Source organism: Culex pipiens, chromosome 1, assembly GCF_016801865.2.
Source record: "Culex pipiens pallens isolate TS chromosome 1, TS_CPP_V2, whole genome shotgun sequence".
NCBI lineage: Eukaryota > Metazoa > Arthropoda > Insecta > Diptera > Culicidae > Culex > Culex pipiens.
Genome location: NC_068937.1, coordinates 99,717,103 through 99,738,686, shown reverse-complemented (window position 1 = coordinate 99,738,686; position 21,584 = coordinate 99,717,103). Strand labels below are relative to the sequence as shown.

Below are 21,584 nucleotides of genomic sequence, written 5' to 3'. Positions count from 1 at the left end.
TAATTATTCAACGGGTTGAGCGTCAAAGTTCATTAACCAGTCGTTTTCCGGATTTGTCAAGTTCAATGACATTTCTAAACCTGGTGTGGGATAATTACCAGCTTTCGATTTAAACTGAAGAGGAGCGATTTCTCGCTAGCTTGTAATTTTATAGCGGCCACCATTATGGCATCATACTCATTTTGACGTTTTAATCAACTGTAGGTGTAAACCTTGTCAGTTCCGCAAATCTCTCCATCATTGATCTTCTTCCTTGTCTATGCTAATTGATGTAGCAGAATGAACAGCTGGACATCAATTTGTTGCAGTTTTACAATGTATGTGCCGTGCGTACCATAAAGTTTTATTGTCATCCAAGATCAAACCATTTACCGCTGTCGTAGCTTTGTTTTGAATCGCCATTGCATGCGTGCGTGAATAGAATAATTACATGACACTCACACGACAACAGATCCGCAAATAATTACCCTGTAGAAAAAACACCCTACTGTTCCTAAAATATAATCGGGTTTAGTCGGATGCATCGACTGACGAAATAGCCGACTAATCGGCCGATGTTGCAACATACGCTTATGGAAATTTAACCCAGACGTAAGCCGACGAATCGGTATTCGCAATCAGCCAACTCGATCATACGAAGTTGGCCGATTAGTAGGTTGATTAAAATCACTGTCCCCGGAGAAATCCGGGAACCTGCATCTTAATGGAACCGGCGTATGAATTAGCTGCCAAAAAGTAATGGATTACATACCTACAACGTTTCGGCTGCTAGTTCAATCACTTAAAAATAAATTTACGAATTAGAAATCATTGTCCATTTTTTAGAACTTCCGGACAAAGTTCCAAATGTTCTGTGATTAAAATTTATTCGATATTTCATAACAAAAACTTACCCCAGAAGATTGAAGCGCCGGGCCTTCTGCTGGGACCGCTACCTCAAAACTATGTTTTGGTTCATCACCTTGAAAACATTTAAAAACAAACAAACACTTGAAACAATAAACTTGCCTATTTTTCTCAAAAATGACTATTGAAACACTTAGAAAATACTTACCAAACTTTGTACAAGCTACTTTTTGCTACATTGCAGGAATTCCGGTTCAAATTAAAAAAAAAAAAAATCAAACCATCCACATTAACGACCCCCGGGTCTTTTGTGGTCTCTATTGCAAGTTTCTGCTCGAACCTAGGAGTCCGAAGGCTTGAATGGGGAGGGCACCCAAACCTCTTTCTACTCCAAGGAACCTTCCACCCCAGTGTTTGAACTGACGACCTTCGGATTGCGAGTCCAACCGCCGCCAGCGATTCCACCGGAGTAGGATTGGTTTGGTGTGTTGTTTGTACTTATGGCATGGAGACGACTCCTACACCTGGAATGACTTAACGACCTAACAACCAAGGCCGGGACCGACATCCTCATCCGATGGAAGGTTGGAGCAGATGGGTTCAAATTAACGCAGACAATAATTAACCTAAGTCCAATTAGTAAACAACACTAAAACGTACCCTGTAAAAAGTTTGACAGTTCTCAATCTGAGGAATCAGCCTACGAAATCGGGTGTCTTCTAAAACGACCGACCAGTAAACCTACTAAGTTGGCATGCGTCGATGCCAACGTTTCAGTCGATCAATTAATCGGCAAATTAAATTGGCTTTAGTCGGGCATTCACGGAAACACACTAAGTTGGTCAAAGAATCGGTCAATGAAATACGTTTTAGTGTTGTTTACTAATTGGACTTAGGTTAATTATTGTCTGCGTTAATTTGAACCCATCTGCTCCAACCTTCCATCGGATGAGGATGTCGGTCCCGGCCTTGGTTGTTAGGTCGTTAAGTCATTCCAGGTGTAGGAGTCGTCTCCATGCCATAAGTACAAACAACACACCAAACCAATCCTACTCCGGTGGAATCGCTGGCGGCGGTTGGACTCGCAATCCGAAGGTCGTCAGTTCAAACACTGGGGTGGAAGGTTCCTTGGAGTAGAAAGAGGTTTGGGTGCCCTCCCCATTCAAGCCTTCGGACTCCTAGGTTCGAGCAGAAACTTGCAATAGAGACCACAAAAGACCCGGGGGTCGTTAATGTGGATGGTTTGATTTTTTTTTTTTAATTTGAACCGGAATTCCTGCAATGTAGCAAAAAGTAGCTTGTACAAAGTTTGGTAAGTATTTTCTAAGTGTTTCAATAGTCATTTTTGAGAAAAATAGGCAAGTTTATTGTTTCAAGTGTTTGTTTGTTTTTAAATGTTTTCAAGGTGATGAACCAAAACATAGTTTTGAGGTAGCGGTCCCAGCAGAAGGCCCGGCGCTTCAATCTTCTGGGGTAAGTTTTTGTTATGAAATATCGAATAAATTTTAATCACAGAACATTTGGAACTTTGTCCGGAAGTTCTAAAAAATGGACAATGATTTCTAATTCGTAAATTTATTTTTAAGTGATTGAACTAGCAGCCGAAACGTTGTAGGTATGTAATCCATTACTTTTTGGCAGCTAATTCATACGCCGGTTCCATTAAGATGCAGGTTCCCGGATTTCTCCGGGGACAGTGATTTTAATCAACCTACTAATCGGCCAACTTCGTATGATCGAGTTGGCTGATTGCGAATACCGATTCGTCGGCTTACGTCTGGGTTAAATTTCCATAAGCGTATGTTGCAACATCGGCCGATTAGTCGGCTATTTCGTCAGTCGATGCATCCGACTAAACCCGATTATATTTTAGGAACAGTAGGGTGTTTTTTCTACAGGGTATTTCATTGACCGATTCTTTGACCAACTTAGTGTGTTTCCGTGAATGCCCGACTAAAGCCAATTTAATTTGCCGATTAATTGATCGACTGAAACGTTGGCATCGACGCATGCCAACTTAGTAGGTTTACTGGTCGGTCGTTTTAGAAGACACCCGATTTCGTAGGCTGATTCCTCAGATTGAGAACTGTCAAACTTTTTACAGGGTACCGCACTGGAACAAAACTACCCTGTAGAAAAAACACCCTACTGTTCCTAAAATATAATCGGGTTTAGTCGGATGCATCGACTGACGAAATAGCCGACTAATCGGCCGATGTTGCAACATACGCTTATGGAAATTTAACCCAGACGTAAGCCGACGAATCGGTATTCGCAATCAGCCAACTCGATCATACGAAGTTGGCCGATTAGTAGGTTGATTAAAATCACTGTCCCCGGAGAAATCCGGGAACCTGCATCTTAATGGAACCGGCGTATGAATTAGCTGCCAAAAAGTAATGGATTACATACCTACAACGTTTCGGCTGCTAGTTCAATCACTTAAAAATAAATTTACGAATTAGAAATCATTGTCCATTTTTTAGAACTTCCGGACAAAGTTCCAAATGTTCTGTGATTAAAATTTATTCGATATTTCATAACAAAAACTTACCCCAGAAGATTGAAGCGCCGGGCCTTCTGCTGGGACCGCTACCTCAAAACTATGTTTTGGTTCATCACCTTGAAAACATTTAAAAACAAACAAACACTTGAAACAATAAACTTGCCTATTTTTCTCAAAAATGACTATTGAAACACTTAGAAAATACTTACCAAACTTTGTACAAGCTACTTTTTGCTACATTGCAGGAATTCCGGTTCAAATTAAAAAAAAAAAATCAAACCATCCACATTAACGACCCCCGGGTCTTTTGTGGTCTCTATTGCAAGTTTCTGCTCGAACCTAGGAGTCCGAAGGCTTGAATGGGGAGGGCACCCAAACCTCTTTCTACTCCAAGGAACCTTCCACCCCAGTGTTTGAACTGACGACCTTCGGATTGCGAGTCCAACCGCCGCCAGCGATTCCACCGGAGTAGGATTGGTTTGGTGTGTTGTTTGTACTTATGGCATGGAGACGACTCCTACACCTGGAATGACTTAACGACCTAACAACCAAGGCCGGGACCGACATCCTCATCCGATGGAAGGTTGGAGCAGATGGGTTCAAATTAACGCAGACAATAATTAACCTAAGTCCAATTAGTAAACAACACTAAAACGTATTTCATTGACCGATTCTTTGACCAACTTAGTGTGTTTCCGTGAATGCCCGACTAAAGCCAATTTAATTTGCCGATTAATTGATCGACTGAAACGTTGGCATCGACGCATGCCAACTTAGTAGGTTTACTGGTCGGTCGTTTTAGAAGACACCCGATTTCGTAGGCTGATTCCTCAGATTGAGAACTGTCAAACTTTTTACAGGGTATAGTTCTACTTGGGTCTAATCACTGTTGCTCGCCTGTAATGAATCACGTTTGTTTTTCTTGCTTCCAAATAAGAAGCTCGAAACAGCTGAGGAACAGCGCAATTTTGTTGACAATCAGCTTTGCGAACCTTCTCTTTTGTCGTTTTTCTATCATGCACGATAGTCATGGTGAGCAAAATTTACCCTCAAACTCGACTCTGAGTACGGTTGTTGTCAACGATCGCGTGATACACGATCCGGCCGGATTCTGTGGGTCATCATTCCGTGGGATCTATGCGGAGGGAACCAACAAGTTGTAAACAGGAAGAGTCCGTACGTTCGCTGTTGGTGGGGCGTCAATTTCCTACAATTGGAGTCCATTGTGCGACACAGAATCAAAACATAGCACAAGGTGGAATGATCAGGTTATGGTTTGTTTTGACAGGTCGCCATAATGGCGACGGCTATAACGGTTCGAGCAACTTGGCCGTTCTCGCTTTCATCACCTTGACAGTGAAGATAAATGTTGCAGATTGCGATGCCGATCCCTATTCCAAATTGCACCCAGGTGTCCTTGAACCATGTCTTGTGTCAACTACGAGAGCGCAACTACGGCCAGCGCAGCAGCGGTTGTTGTTACAATTATATAATTGAGTGGGCCTGGCCTGCCTTAAAGTGGCCCTATATGTTGTGGGAGTATCGCATCAACCAGCGGCTGTCAATCTTGATTCACTAGCTTTTGTGTCGTATGAGTTTGTTTGTTGTTGTTCTGGGATTGCTTGACATGCAACTTAATTTTTTCTTTTGTATTTTTTAATGTTTATGTTTGTGCATTAAAAATCATCAAACAACATACTGTTGTGTAAAAATATCTTTAAACAATTTGGGAATTTTGTGTTTGCAAAGACCGTATTCAGATTAAAATTTTACTGGTTTTTTTTTTTGCAAATGCAGTGTTACGATAAGTTTTTTGATTAAGTTCTGGATTCGAGTGGTAAAAAATCCAAATTGTTCCTGGTTTATAGCAGATTTTATTGGGGTATAACGACGAATACGCCAACTTCTCCCAAAGGATCTACTATAAATCTAGAACAATCTACTGACCAATAGATACTGCAACCAAATCAAGACTTGCCCTGATTTAGTAAATATTGGTTGCAAACAACTAAAGATACGGCGTTTTAAATGTGAAATAATTGAGCAAACGTGAAATGTCAGTTTTTTCTGTTTTTTTTTTTTAACTATTAAAGCATGAAACAGATCATGAAAAAAACAAGTTCATTTCATAGGATTCCAAGTTTCGAATGGGAAAAAAGGGAAAAATAAAAACAAAAACCTATTTTTTACCCAAATGTATGCAAATATATTAAATTAAAAAAAGGCTTCAAATTTAAATGCAAAAATGTTAACTTCGTGAAACAATGATAATAATTTTAAATTTAATTTTATGTCTTTAAATTTTCCGTCGGTAATTTTTTTTTAAGTTTTTTTTCGATTTTATAGGATATTTTATTTTTGCCTTCTATCGGATGGGGAAGTCAAACGTTGCTTAAAAGAGGTTTTGGGCGACTCACCACACATAACCTTCGGACACCTAGAAATGAGCAGAAACTTTTTTTAGGTTAATTCTTCTGAAAAGTCGCTGTAAATCGATGGGTTTATAAACATTTCTGTCAAATTTCCGTCAAAAGTTTCTTTCCAAATTAGCTGGGGTGAATTTGATAACTTTTAGATTTTTCCGCAAAATGAACAGTACAAATCTAGAGTTTTTTTAAAGGTCCTACACGAAAAAAAAAGGCAATTCTCGAAATCGTGAATTGTGTTCATGAATTTGAGAACCACGAAAAAATATTTTCACGTTTATTATGCACCATACTCATGAATAAATTCCCTCGTTGTTCTCAAATCCATGAACACAATTAACGATTACAGCTATTGTGTTTCGTATGATTATAGGACCTTTTCAAAAAAAAAAAAAAAAAAAACACTAGAAATTAAATACGTACGGAATGGTATGGAATCAAACTGTCCGTGGTAGAAATCTAGACTTTTTTTTTGAAAAGGTCCTATAAACCAAAAAACAAAAAGTAAAAATTTTGTTTATAGGACCTTTTCAAAAAAAAATCGAGAAATATGTTAAAAATACTCCAAGAAAATGTTTTCATAACATTTTAAGGAGCTTAAAAAATAAATTAATAATAATTACGAAAATGTTCATTAATAGGATATTTATATATTTTCATAATTTCATAGTTTTATTCGAATCGAAAAACGGAATGCAATTTCGGACTCATTGAACATTTTCACTAGGAGAAGGTATAATTATTACCACAAATTAACAGTTTATGTGTTTTTGAAATACTATTCGGAAAAAATAGTCATTTTCAGTAGAACAAATTTTATATAAAATGTGAACATTTTTGATTCGTGCTTCGAATTCAGTTTAAAATGCAATATTAATCGATTTTTTAATAAACGAAACTAATTTTAAAGAGTTTAAGGCACAATTCTATCTTTTAATAAATTTTAACCAAAATAATGAATAAATTTAAAAAAATATAACAACATAACATAACAAAATTCATGCCATTTCAATAACAAATACTGTTAAAATAACCGAAAGTGTTATGGAATCTTCTTGAAAAATCCATTTTTGCATAAGGGTTCAAAAACAGTTTATGTTATCATAACAAAATTTGTTATTGTTATTGAAAGCCAAAACAACTTTGAATAACATTTATGTTATGGACGAATACTTCCAACTGTTATTGGGATGATCGGATTATTTGTTAAAATAACAAAAAATAATAACAAAGATTTGTTCGAAGAATAACTTAAAATGTTATTAGTCTGTTATTACAATAACAATCCAATTACCAAAAAAATCATAACGACGAATAACATATCTTGTTATAAATAACATAAAATGTGGCCAAGTATTTTCAAATATCAAAAAATGTTATTCCCAAGTTATTTCCGTCTGTTTGGGTCCAGAGAAATGTTTTTTAAATGTTCGGTACCATCCATAAACCACGTGGACACTTTTTTTGGAAATGTTAAGCCAAACCACAGTTTACCTTATAACTTATTGGTTTCAGCGGTTGTAGTAATTATTGTGTTGAAAATATGCACTTCTAAAATAATAATTGCTTACTCTCAGTTGGTAACGCTTCGGCCTTGTAAGCGGTAGATCGGGGATCAAATCCCGGCTCGGACCAATACTACTGATGATCTTTTCTCTTCTGGATTCGATTGCTTAGTAAAGTGATCAAGATCATGGGAAAAAATTACTTTACTCATTTGGAAATTCAAAAATACTTTGAAACAAGTAGCAGTCTCTAAATCTTTCATTTACAGCATAAAGATAGATATAAAAAAAACAATGCTAGAAACAATCAATTATGATTCTACTTCAGGGGGATATTGACCAACCACAATCGATTTATGATTATTTTTATTTATGGGTTGTATGCTTAGTTTAGACTGTTTGCCAGTCCGAGTTTACGTCAATAAAAAATAAATAAAAATACGTCGTTCAAAATGTCATCTATTAGTTTTCGGAATTTTTAATTTAACAATGTGTGTGTGTGTGTGCAACCAACCAAACGGGACCACGCGGTCCTTTCTTACAAATTGAGTTGTTTCCATGTATTTTAGATTAATATTCTATACATGCAAATAACTCGCATAGGCATTTGGAGGGTGTTAGCTCTGCCGAGCTTCGGTGACCCATTTCTACGCAGGCTAGCCGTGCGCGAGGTACTTCAGCTTGAATCGACAAGCCCCGCCCTAAAGAACGTTTACATCAATCGGATTCAAACGTTATTTAGAACTTCCGATTTCTTATCCGTGGACGAGAAATCAGCGCGTATTTAGTAGGCAGATTTTTGTTATTCGTTTGTTTTGGAAAGATCTCACCAAATTTCAGCTGAAGTCCTGATGATCATAGTGACAGGTCCAACGACTTGTCGTGCTGTCTCACTCGCTGTCGTGTAACTCAATCCCGTCATATGGAACTGCATTAAAAACAGTTGACCTTCAACAGTGGCGACAAAGCACACGTTTTGAAAGCTTTCACAATAGAAAAATGATGCACACCAAAACACGTTTTGAAAGCTTTCACAATAGAAAAATGATGCACACCAAAACTGCAATTTTTTAATCTTCCTGTCCCAACTTTCTTCGATTCTTAACACACTTATATTAGCAGTAGCACTCCAAAGGTGAATTATTCACAAAATTTAATTTCACTTCTGATACTCTCGAATATGTGCCGTTTTAGATAACGGAACTTTTAATCCAATTGGAATGTCCACACAGGCTCATTCTGCAATTTCTCAACTGTCAACAGCTGATTCATCACCACCAACACCACTAAAGCGCTTCAGATTCTGACAGTGTCAAACCGTTGGGGCATCAGACGCTCCCTGCGGGAAATGGTGACTGAAGATTCGCTACTTGCATGCAAGTTGCAACCGTCACGAGCACAAATGATGCAAAACTAATCTTTTTAGCAACGCGCATGGAAAACAAAATGCCTGAGCAAACACGAATACGGGATTTGCAAATCTTTTCGCACATAAAACTCGAAAAAGAGATCAAATATCTCAAAATCCGCATCGCACCGGGTAAAAACACAACGTAATTAAAACTTTGAGCCACTTTTAGGGTATTCTTATCTCAAAAAACAACTCAAATTTGAAGAAAATTATCGCACCCCGTAGAAACAAACACTGCCCGATTTTACCTCCGACGACGTCCTTCTTGTTATCAACACTTGAAAAAACTCAGATTTATCCGAAATCAAACATAAGAACACACAAAATTCCACCAGAAAACTGATCCACGGTTAGTCCCGGGCTGAATCATTAAAAATGGAGCGCCTGGTTAAAACAAAACACCCAAATACACAGAAAATACACGCGCGCGAGACACGACGAACCGCACTCGATGACAGCACAAACCGAACTCCCGGAATTTTTAATTTAACAATGATGCCAAATTCGTAGGGGTTCCCTTTCCATCCATGCATTGCAATCACTTTGTGACTCATCTCAAAGGGCAGCCACAAAATTTCAAAGTTCACCATAATGACTGTAAGATCACCCTTAAAACTCGGTTGAACTTGGCAACTAAGTAGAAAACGGTTCCCTTGACATCACACCCCGGACTTAGACGGCATCGGCCAGTTATCCACGCCACTCAGAACAATTTGCTCACTCTCTCACTCGAATAACATGGTGAGCAGCATTATCAAGCTGTTATATCAGCGCTGATTATCGCTGAGTGAATGATCCCATAAATAAAACTCTCTCTCTCTATCTATCTCTCGTGGCATGAGACTAGAGGGTCACCCAAATCCGACGACCATATAAATTTGCTTTGCGTCTCGTTTATGACGCTAATACTGTGTGGTCTGATCAGATGAAACAATCAGTGCGCGCAATTGCGGAAGTGCATAATTTTTCACTTTGGCATCGTTTTGGGGTGCACGACTCGGTGCTTGGGTTTGGGGGCAGGTCACCTAGCGACGTCGTTCGATGTGAACTTGAAAATGGTTACGGTTTTTATTACATTTGACGCAAAATTTGACAGTTGAGCCATAATGGCGAATGCTAGAAAGCTGTTGTCACGCATTAAGGCCATAGCCTCATCGTGCAAGAGAAAAATTGGAATAAGTTGTTTAATTTAAATGATGAGTTATAATGCTGAAATCATACTAAAACATATCATGTCGTCGCCATAGCGCTATGTTACCGCAGGTGCATTTAAGGCTTGTCTAGATTCCCAAAATTCGATTTCAATCCTGAGATATTCATTCAAAAATTCAAAAAAAAAAGCCGTGCGTTGTTATCACTACCCGAGCAGACGGAAATAACTTGGGAATAACATTTTTTGATATTTGAAAATACTAGGCCAATAACATTTTATGTTATTTATAACAAGATTTGTTATTCGCCGTTATGATTTTTTTGTTATTGGATTGTTATTGTAATAACAGACTAATAACATTTTAAGTTATTCTTCGAACAAATCTTTGTTATTATTTTTTGTTATTTTAACAACTAATCCGATCATTCCAATAACAGTTGGCGGTATTCTTCCATAACAAAAAATGATATTCCCATGTTGTGTTGGCTTTCAACCAATATCAGACCAATAACAAATTTTGTTATGATAACATAAACTGTTATTGAACTCTTATGCAAAAATGGATTTTGCAAGAATATTCCATAACACTTTCTGTTATTTTAACAGTATTTGTTATTGAAATGGCATGAATTTAGTTATTACCGTCTGTTCGGGTATTAATACGGAAGAAGTTGCAATGTTGTCGTGTCGCTATCTTGACACACCCTGGAAATTGATGTAAGTGCGACAACTGGCCAAAGGGATTTCAGGTCAGAACGCGTTTGACATACGTACATGCCCGACTACCGTAAACACGTGTAATTAGAATTCGGGACTCCGGCACCCAATCTCAATCAATTTTCGGGATAATGCACAGAATGGTCAACCAAACAAAACGTGTTTGCTATCGTTTACAATGCGTGCTCCATTTTTCGTTTATTCAAGGTCAAACATTAAAATGCGTTTTTCTCGGAACGTAAAAAAGCGACGTGCGACAAGAAAGCACGACCACGTTGAAATATTCGTGACTCCGAAATCCAATTTCAAATATGTATATTCGACATCAACATTTCAAAAAGCATCATTTACAAACTTTGCGTTTTGAGAAAAACGCATTTGAATGTTGAGCATCATTTTTCAATTCCCATTTTAATATAAAAGCAATAGAAGATGTTCTAATGATAACAAACGATGAAAAACGTTGCACAGCAAAAAATCCGATGGTAAAATCGCATGCAAAAGCATGCACATCACCTTCGTCAAAAAAGACACTTAATATTAACGCTGCATGTTAAAAATTTTGTTAACACAACAAAACGTTGCAGCCGACGGGACTCAAATCCTGCACCTACAGTAAGGACTGGCGCCTTAGCCCGCTCGGCCATCAGACCGATGAAAAATGGAAAGGATAAACGTATATGTGAGCTTGACATTTCGGTCAAGTAGGTTTCCCATAGGGACGTGGCGTTACATCGTGCTGCCACCTGGTTTTTTGAGGTGCAAGAGTGGAAAAGTGCTGAGTCATCGTCTAAAAATAGACGGCGTCCTATCTCGCCCAGCAAAATGAAGTCGATAAAGTAGTCGGTTTCGATGAGAAAAAGTGGAAAACGTGGTCTAAAAATAGCGACGCCATCCCCCTATACCGATGGGCTACATATTTCAAGGTGTTATATTACACAGAATTTCATAAAATAATGAAAAATTTATTTAACACCCAGGCCTTTTACGCGCAGCTGGATTACTAATTTATTTGCTGTGATGCTTTTATTGATACTTGATCATCCATATGCAATAAAACATTATTTCCGTCATTATAAATATTTAAGAAAAACAAACATTACTTGTTTTGACATCACCAACGTCTATCAAGAAATAAAAAGTGAGAGTGTGTGCGTGCAACATGGAGTTAAACTTTTCAAAGTGCTATGATAATCTTCACAGCAACTTCACAGAAAGTTTAACTCCATGTTGCACACACTCTCACTTTTAATTTCTCGATATCACCCTGTTGTCATTGGAGGGGAAGCTTTGTTATGATTCGTCAGCAAATCGATGCCAACATTTCAAAAAGCATCATGTACACACCATTCTTTTTGAGAAAAATGCATTTAAAAGTTGAGCATCCATTGTCAATTCCCATTTTAATATAAAAGCAAAATAAGATGTTCTAATGATAACAAACGATGAAAAACGTTGCTTTTATTGATACTTGATCATCCAAATTCAATAAAACGTTATTTCCGTAATTTTATATGAGAAAAACAAACATAACTTCTTTTGAAATCACCAACGTATATATCACCCTGCTGTCATCGAGGGGGACGCTTTGTTATGATTCGTTTTTCTGCGCCGAATGTACATGGCGCTTTTTTCTTGATGCTTTTTTTTCGTCACGAGGTTCATGTAGTCTTTTATTTGACAGGTTGACAGGGCTATATAAACAGGGACTGCTGATGGCAGAGATTTTGTTTATGTTACTTTATTTAAAATAATGATTAAACAGACTTTACTGAAGTAACTTCTGCTCATTTTTGGTGGAGAGGTAGCTTATTAGGAGTACTTTCAGAATATGCAATAACCCAGAAAGTGTCAAAATGTACATGATGCCTTTTGAAATGTTACCGTCGAAATGTACATGGCGTTTTTTTCAGGATGCTTTTTTTTCGTCACGAGGTTCACGTCGTCTTTGATTTGACAGGTTGACAGGGCTATATAAACAGGCACTGCTGTTGCCAGAAATTTTGTTTATGTTACTTTATTTGAAATCATTATTAAACAGACTTTACTGAAGCAACTTTTGCTCATTTTTGGTGGAGAGGTAACTTATTAGGAGTACTTTCAGAATATGCAATTACCAAGAAAGTGTCAAAATGTACATGATGCCTTTTGAAATTTTGCCGTCGAAGTATCGGTATAATTTCCAGAAAAGTCAGCTAAATAGATTCTATTTGTTACTGTTTTCATTGCATGATTTAGTTATGTTCAGGGGAATAGCATGTTATGTAATCAACCTAATGTTGGCATATCAGCATTTTGACGTTCAATGACAAAGGTCAATAGGAATTAAGCTTCAGCGAGCAAGTAAGTTTCAGCAGCAAAGTGGATGGAAATAGGACCGAATCCTTAACCTACCAACGCATTAAAACACGTTTTTCTTGAAATGTCGAAATTGAAATGCGACAAGGTAGTAAGATCATGACGATACGTGTTCTGCAAAACGTTGATTGGTGGACAGTCGTGTAACACGAACTGCCACCTTTTGTTTACATTTGACAGCATTCGACTTACGCAACAGGAAGGCAACACAAATCATCGCAATTAGTTTATCATTTTTGCAACAAGATTGGCATTATTTTACTGGCCAATTTGTTAGTTTAGATGGTATTGATAGTTTAATAGCTTTGATTAATGTAGGGGTTCCTCAGGGTTCCGTCTTGGGTCCACTTTACTTCCTAGTTTACTTAAATGACTTAGTCTTACTGTCTCTTAAAGGTGATTTAAAATTGTTTGCTGATGATTCATCTCTTTTCTACTTTAACAAATCTATGGTAATCAATGATATAAATTTGAATAATGATCTTCGATTGTTAACTGACTATTTTCGATTAAACAAGCTCACACTAAACATAAATATATCCAACATAATCAATATTAAAAATTCGAATCGCTCGACGGTGAATCCATTAACTTTAACTAGAACTAATTTTGCTGATATAAAAATAGTAGACGAATGTAAATATCTTGGTGTCATTTTAGACAATAAATTGAATTGGTCGTCACATATTAATAATTTATTGAACAAACTCAACCAGATTATTGGAATTATCTATAAAATTAAACACAAATTAACTGCTAATGTACTTTTGATAATTTATGTTTGTGCACCGGCCACGGTTGGCCAGTGTTTCGGAGTGGACTGTATTTAGGGGGGTCGGAAAGGGGGTCCAAAGGAAAGGCACCGGAAGTTCTGTTTACTACTCTTCTCTATTTACTTCTACTTTACACTTCCTTCTTCCTCCGCTCTTTCTTCCTTCACTTCTGCTGCTGCGCTTCGCGTCCGGCACGTCCGACGGTTGGATGACTTGTGGCGAGCGCGCTCAACGCGAGCTTGTTGCTGGGCGGTTCGAGCGGCAAACTCGTTGTTGTTGACGTCGTCGTTGACAGCTCTGCCGTTGCGCAGGGGCGTAGTCATTCTCGTCGTACGGGTGGGGGTAAACCTTATTCGGTCGTCCCGAACAATTTATCATTCACTATTTAATTCTCACTTATCTTACATAACTTCAGTTTGGGGAAACTCTTGTAATATTTTGATTAACAAACTTCAAATAGCCCAAAATAAAATCTTAAGAATAATTTATAAAAAACCATTGCGAAGTCAGTCTGCCGATTTGTACAACATTAACAAAAACATCATTCCTGTCAGAGCTATTTATGTAATTCAAACATGTTGCTTCATTTATTTATGTTTACATGAACAAACTCACAGTAATACAAAATTCAAATTATCTAACCATCAACACTTTACCAAGAGCCATAATTTATTAGACCGACCCAATATTTCAACATCAAACGTTTGCGTGAGCGCCGTGTAAAAAGTGACAATTCGTCACTTTTAAGTTTGACTTTCACCAACCAACGGAGTACAAACTAAAAAAGTGTCAAACGAAAAAGTGACCAACCACCGGGGGTTGAGTGTACAATTAGGAAAGAGCAGGATAAACTTTTTGTTTACACTGCGACATTGGCCGAATTACATTGTTTTGCTAAAGATACATCTTTTTAAAATGTTCTTTGAATGCCTTTTTATGTTAATAAAACATTTATGTGCCTCCAAAGTACTCAAAATATTTGAACCACCAATCCAAACATAAACAAATCTTGACCTTCCCAGCATCAACTCAAACACTTTGACACTCTGCCCAAAACATTTCGCGTTTGTCCCACTCAAAGTCGACGCACAAACTAATTCGCTAATCGGTTCGATTAGCACCGCGCCGCTAAGCAAACCGACCATTGGTAATACCGGTTTCCCACCTGATGATCTACAACTAAGTTAATTTTCGCCCCCAGCCGACCGCGCTAATCAATCAAACAATTTGGCAAATTTCCTCTCCGTTTAGCACCGTCCGAATCTCGGCTTTTCGAGATTATTTGAACTCAAAAAAAATGGTTTTTTGTCTTCTTTTCTTATTATGATTTCGGAAATAAATCGAAATATTTTGCTTTTTAGAGGGGAAATTCAGTCCTAAATTTACAAGGACAAGCAGCCACCTTTAGCAGTGCTTACCTTGTTTTATGGCACCAATGTTAACAATGAGAGAGGTGAGCTACTGTCAAACGCAGGGCTGAAATAAAAGTTTCCGGAATCTAAACAAAAAAAAAAAACTAAGGAGAATTTGTTCCAAATGTGTTTATTATGTTTCGAATTTGCATTCTGTCTGCTGCTGCTTTAGTTACATTGTTTTTTTTTGGGTTGTTAATCATCGTTACGCGCCATTTTGCTTTTTCATCCTCTGTTGTTGTTTCAATACAGCGAGCGAGTTTCGACCATTTCTCGTTTTATTTTTAAGGGGTGTATATTGTTTGTGACAAAGATTTTTAAAACGGTTCTTCCTCCTTTTTTTCAATTCAACAACAACCTCGCAGTGGTGGTGTAAATGTGTGCTTGTTGCTCATCTTTATGTGTGTGTGTTCATTCCGTTCAAACGTGCGTTTGTTTTCTTGTTTACTTTTTGTCTTGTTGTCGTTTGGCTGTTTGTTTGTTGATAAAATTCTGCCCGCTCTCTCTCTCTCTCTCGCTCTCTCTTCTGTATATCTGATATACAAAATGTTACCCTGTGTTATTGGATTTCTTTCTGTGTTTTTTTCGTTTACTTTCTTGTTTAAATTTATTCTGTTAATTTTTCTTATTTTTTTTACTTTACTATGTGTATAGTGTTTCACATGGTTAGGTGTAATGCATTAAGTACAACTACGGCTACGCATGTGCGGGAATGTGGGTGTGATGTTGGTGTAGTTGGGGTGGTGATTGGGGGGGGGGGGGAGTGGGGGGGGGGGGGGGGATGTAGAGAGTGGGGTGTGGGTTGCGGTGTGGTGGAGGGGGGGGGGGGTGCGTGTTAGGAGGGAAGAAGGGGGGGGGGTGGGAGTAGTATTGGAATAATTTTGAATTTGGGGGAGGGGGATTAGGAAGAAGAGGGAGGTGTGTAGTAGGGTTGGATATGGGTGGGAGGAGAGTTGGGGTTGTGGATGTGTGAGTATGTTTAAGGAGGGGGGAGGGTTGTGTTGAGGTGTGTGAAGGTTTGTGGGGGGGGGGGTTAGAGATTTTGAGTTTTTATTGAGAGGTATTGTGGTGTTGGTGATAGTTTAAGGGGGGGGAAGGGGTTGGTGATTTAGTGGTTTGGGTAGGATAGATTAGTTGAGAGGGGGAAATATTTTATGGGATATTTAATAAGAGGAAAGAGGTGTATATAATTTAGGGGGGAAATGAGAAAGGGGTTTGATTTTAGGGTTGATTTAAAGTTAGGGGGGGATAAGGGGGAATGATATATATAGAGGGGGGGGGTGGGGGGGGGGGTAGGGTGAGGAGGGGTGTGGGAAGAGGTGGGAATATAGGGTTGTTTTGGTGGTGGGAGGGTTTGGGGGGGGATGTTGGGTGGGGGGTGGTTATATATATCTATATATTGGGCGTTATGGGTTGGGGGAGGAGGGGAGGGGTATTTTAGTGGGTTGAGGTGAGGTGGTGGGGGGGGAAGGATGTGCGAGTGGGATAATTAGGGTATTAGAGTAGTGTGGGTGGGAGGGGGAATGAAGATTTGGGTGGGGTGTGGTTAGTGTAGGGGTTAAAAGATAGGGGTTGTGGGTAGGGTTTGGATTTAGTAGGGAGAGAGAGGAGAGAGGGGTGTTATGAGGTTTATATTAGGGTTGGGGTTAGATTTTGTGGGGTTTTGTTGGTTTAGAGTAGATTAGGGAGGGGGGAGAAGTTGGGTGGGTTGTAAGGAATGGTTAGGTGGGGAGTTTTGGTTTGGGGTGTGGTGGGGGTATGTGGGTAGGGTGGGTTTAGTGGGGGGGGGGATGTTGTTAATGGATTATTTATGTGTATTGGGTTAGTGGTGTGATGGTTTTTTTGGAAATAGGAATAGGGTATGGGGGTTTGTTATGGGGAAGAGTATTTATGAGGTAGTAAGAGTTGGAATTTTTTATGGGATAAGGTGAGTTAAATAATTTTTAGGGGGGTGGATTAGGGATTAAGATGGATGAATGATATTAAGTGGGGTATGGGGGAGATATTTTTTTAAGGGGTGATTTAAGTGAAGGTGGGAGTTAGTAAGTAAGTGTTAGGATATAGTTGGGGTTTAGTTATTGAAGTAGAGGAAGATGATGAATAGAGTAATAGTTGGGATAGGAGATAGATGGAGGGAAAGAGATAAGAGAGATATAGATTAGATGTGATAGAAGTTAGTGAGGGTGTAAGATTGATGGTGGTTAGGATTTTGATGGGGTGAGGATGAGGTAAAATGTCGAACGATCGTGCGCTGCGCGAATGTGTTTATACAGGGGTGACCAAAGTATGGCCCGCGGGCCAAACGTGGCCCGCGAGGTGATTTTTTGTGGCCCGCGGACCCATTTTGAACGTTCATGTTAAATGGCCCGTTGACCACTTGTAAAGTGATTTTATACTTAAAGGTTTATTTTAATCTTTTTTATGCTAACTTTTTTTTCTATTTTTTGTTAAAAAAAAAACTAATGATTTATTAATATTTTGATCCCCATTTTACGACACAAATATTTAGTTCAAAAATCTTAATAATTAAAACAATTTCACACGTTTAATGTGAGTGAAACTAGTAAATATCGTCCAAACCTTCTTCAAACATGTTTGGAAATGTATATAATACGTTCAAATTTGACTTAGGTAGAAATCTGTAATAATTGCAAAAATATAAGTTTTCCATATTAATTTCAAAGTATTAATGACCCTTTTTATGACTCAAACTTACTTTGCACTTAGAAACCTTCCCTCGGGATTCGAACTCATGACAGTTGGATAACAAATCTGATTGATTATCATCTGATTCAGGCAGACAAAATGTTAAATTGGGGAAATAAGGCTGTTGCAAATATTTTACAAAGCTTTTGTCGACCAACCCTTCCTTTGTCCACAATGAATTTTTTTTTTAAATCGTGTGCTTAACTATTTTAAAGATATCAATGATTTTAAGTGGAATAAGCTGAATTTCATTGAAATACATTCCTCTGCGTTTAGTATCATTTTGAGCATGTCGGATTTCGACGAACAGTAAGGCAATAAGTTTATTTTTGCGATAAAATGTTTTTTTTTTATCGTCGAATCTTTCAATTTTTGGAAATAATGATTGCAAATCAACTTGACGGATGTTAAAAAACATATTCTAACAAATTTCTCTCGATTTTTCTTTAGTTACACCTTATTCAAAGATAAAATTGCGTCGTTACATAAAATGTTCAGATTACATGTCACCACTTTTTTAAACTTTTTTTTTTAATTTTAATGAAAACACATTCAACCAAATTTCTATTTTCAAATTCCAAAAACAATAAAATCTACAATAGTGATCGAAAACTGTCATTTTGTGTTTTCTATTATTTTAATCAACAAAAATGTGAAAAAATAAAAGAAGTTTCAAAAAGCTGATTATTTTATGATTTTGGCCCGCAAACTCACTTGAGCTTCAAATTTGGCCCGGCTTCCAAAAACTTTGAGCACCCCTGGTTTATGATGAAAGTCAGTGAGTGATATTGCGTTGCGTTCAAAGTCGTATTGACGTGGCGAAGGCAAGCGAAACTCGGAAGCCAGAATAACTGAGATTCTCACCAAGGAATAATCATTCGACGATTTTTTTTATCGTCTTAAATGACAGTTAGTTGCCGAAAAGCGGTCAGAACTCCGCTGAATTTTGTAAATCAAATGTGTTGTGAAACACATTTAATCGAAAAAATCAGTTTTCCACAAAAAAAACATGGCTTAAACGACAACACCCTGCATAAATCACGCGTGAAGTGCACATAATGCAGAGGCAACCATACCGCGAATTCTCGTGACGTTTATTAATCTAGAATAATCATGTCGTCGGTGTTGTTTGAAGATTTTTTGTTGCAACAAATAATGAAAAAATACAATTCTAATGTTGGCATGAAATCACTCTCAATATTTTCAACAAAAGAAACTTTTACGGGCAAATATTGCTGAACGCGCCGAGGTGGAAACCCAAAAAAAAAGCTGCTGCTAAATTTTCTAGCAGCTTTCTCGAACATCAAACTAAGACATGTGCTTGTTGTTTTTCATTTTTTTTTCTTTCTTTCTCTGTAATACATAATATATTTATAGACTCTTGGAAAAATACTAAGTTTTTTTTTTCACTGCGACAAACAAACAATTTTATATGACAGTTTGACTCTCCGGAGATTTCGCAACCTCACGCTCTCTCTACTCTGGTATTATTGCTAGAAATAATTAAACTAAACAAGAAAAATGTACAGTTTAACTGAGGAAATGAAAAGATGTATAAGACAATAAGACAAAACGAAAACACAAATAATATTAGGTTATGAATTGCCTGCTTTTGATTTTAGTTTTGCCTTTTCAGCTAAACTTTATATTATATCTCTGTCTGCCAGCTTGGCTTGCACTGTTGAATACAAATACTTTCACGCTTACAGCTTGCTTGATAAACTTTAGAAAATAATAATAATAATAATAGAAATATACTTAAAAAAAACCTAAACAAAAATAAACAATTTCACATACAAAAAATCATAAGAACAGCTTAACTCTCCATTTCTTTCACTATCGTAATGTGGGTTCCTTTCGCGTTCAGTACAACAACCGAGCCGATTCTCGGTTTTTTTCCGGAATTAATGTTAATGTTAATAAAAAATAGTACACTTGTCTCCTCGTTTTACCTTAACATCTAGGAATACAATCATGTTGTTTGTGTGTGTGTGTGTGTGTGTGTGAAATGTCCTTGCTACGAGTTGTGTGAATGCTTTTGATGAACTTTTCTCTAAACTCTATCCTTCTACTACTGTTTTTTCTGAAATGATTTTGATGATGTTTAAACTTGTCTCCTAACAAATACAAATAGCTCTAGAATACCTACTAGTGTCCTACAGAGTTCTACACAGCGCGTTGTTATGCCGCAGGCTTAGCTAGCCCAGAAACGCTAAATTTCACGAGGACGACGAGGTCGGTGGCGATGTGGAAGTAGTGGTGGTGCTTGTGATGTTGAGGGTACCGTTTCCGCTCAGGATGTCCTTCCGCGAGAGCTGCATCTCGGCAAAGTCGATCTCGTTGGTGGAGTCGATCGACTGGATCGAGGTGCTCTTGATCATGCGCAGGTTCAGCGGGCCCGAACCGCGGCACTTGAGCGCGGTCAGCTGCGTTTATTTTTTGTGGGAGGGATAATTCATTAGTTTTGATTATTTTGAAATTCTTGATCGAGGGACAAAAAAGACTCGCAAACAATTTTATTTTTTGGGGTTAGTCATTCTCTGGGGTGAGGGGTGCATCATGCCGACATGCAACGGAAAAGGAAGCGATTCTAAAACTAACCAAATATTAACAAAAACAACATTTACACAAAAATTAAACAGAAAAAACACATAATTTCGAAACTTACTGCCAATTGGTTTTTCTCTCTCTCCGTGTATTGCACGGTTTCCCCCTTAAACAGAAAGCAACCAACTAATAATGATCACCCACCCTAATGGGTCAGCTTGCTTTTGAGGCTATCTACAGCGAAACTGAACAGATCGCGGCCGTGCGAAAGTTTCTGAACGTACTAAAGAGTGAAGAAAAGAAGAAGTAGAAAAAAATGTGCAGAAAATGCTATTGATAATTTTATCGCAGAAGACGAGATTTTTTTTAATCTGTACTGATAAAAAGTATAAAAAAAAGATTTTTTTCAATTTCCTGAGAGGAATACTTTTGTATTGGGCCACATTTCAGCCACAGTCCAGCTGGCCTACTCTCCCCTTACAAAGTGAACTACCAGTTCTGTTGGTCCCAGCCAGGAACTCCCGTTCATTCGCATATAAGGTGGAAACGTTACCACAAGTCTGCATGTACCATTCCATATCAACTTTTTTTTGACATATTTCTAATTGCATACAACAGAAAACATTTTTTTAATTTTCTTCGAATTAAAAAAACAGTTTTCTATCATTTAGCGATGGAAAAATCTTCATCAAAAGAGTTTCTACTGACATTCACTAAGAGAGAAATTTCGATAATTCAAAAGAGAACTTGTCTCTCCCCTCTCATGCACGAAATGTCAGTAGAAAGAAACTCAAATAATAAACTTTGAGATTTTCAGTCAAAATTAAGACTCCACTACTACATTTGCAAGTGAAACGTCACTGATTTCTTTTAAAAGCTCGAAAAAAAAAAATCTTCATCGTGTTTCCCTTCACTTTCATGGCTGATAACGTCATGATTCGAAATCCAGACACTTAGTAGCATATCATTTTTGATATAGCTGGCAAAAATTCATGTAATAAGTTGGAAATGTAGAAATATCATCAGGATGTAGTACAAATAGTCAATTTTAAGAGAATGCATGCAAAATAAGTCTTTTCGAACCATTTTTCATCAGAATTTCAAAATTGAAATGACTTGTTGTGCTTCGAATCCCGGACACTGATAGAAGCTGATTCGAAATCCGGACACTCGATTTTGCTTATTGATCACACAAATTTGGACTGAAATTTAAGTGAATTGGGT

General features: G+C 37.7%; 3 protein-coding genes across 10 annotated transcripts in view; 1 reads left to right on the top strand and 2 right to left on the bottom strand.

Annotated features, from left to right (window-relative positions):
- Window positions 1-21,584, top strand: part of LOC120430222 (putative peptidyl-prolyl cis-trans isomerase dodo) — a 277,938-nt gene that overhangs the window by 121,118 nt on the left and 135,236 nt on the right. The gene's annotated exons all lie outside the window — the stretch shown is intronic.
- Window positions 1-21,584, bottom strand: part of LOC120425156 (glutamine synthetase 2 cytoplasmic-like) — an 84,571-nt gene that overhangs the window by 24,544 nt on the left and 38,443 nt on the right. The window lies entirely within an intron of this gene.
- The window catches only part of LOC120430217 (ecotropic viral integration site 5 ortholog), a 129,660-nt gene continuing 128,034 nt past the window's right edge, over window positions 19,959-21,584 (bottom strand). For 5 of the 8 annotated variants that reach the window (XM_052710019.1, XM_052710009.1, XM_052710060.1 and 2 more), the window contains one exon: window positions 19,959-20,239. In XM_052710019.1, the coding sequence (XP_052565979.1) occupies window positions 20,033-20,239 (207 nt within the window). In that variant the 3' untranslated portion in view covers window positions 19,959-20,032. Of the gene's footprint in view, window positions 20,240-20,481; window positions 20,644-21,584 lie in introns of all 8 variants that reach the window. The other 3 variants (XR_008212440.1, XR_008212441.1, XR_008212439.1) reach the window with 2 other exon arrangements.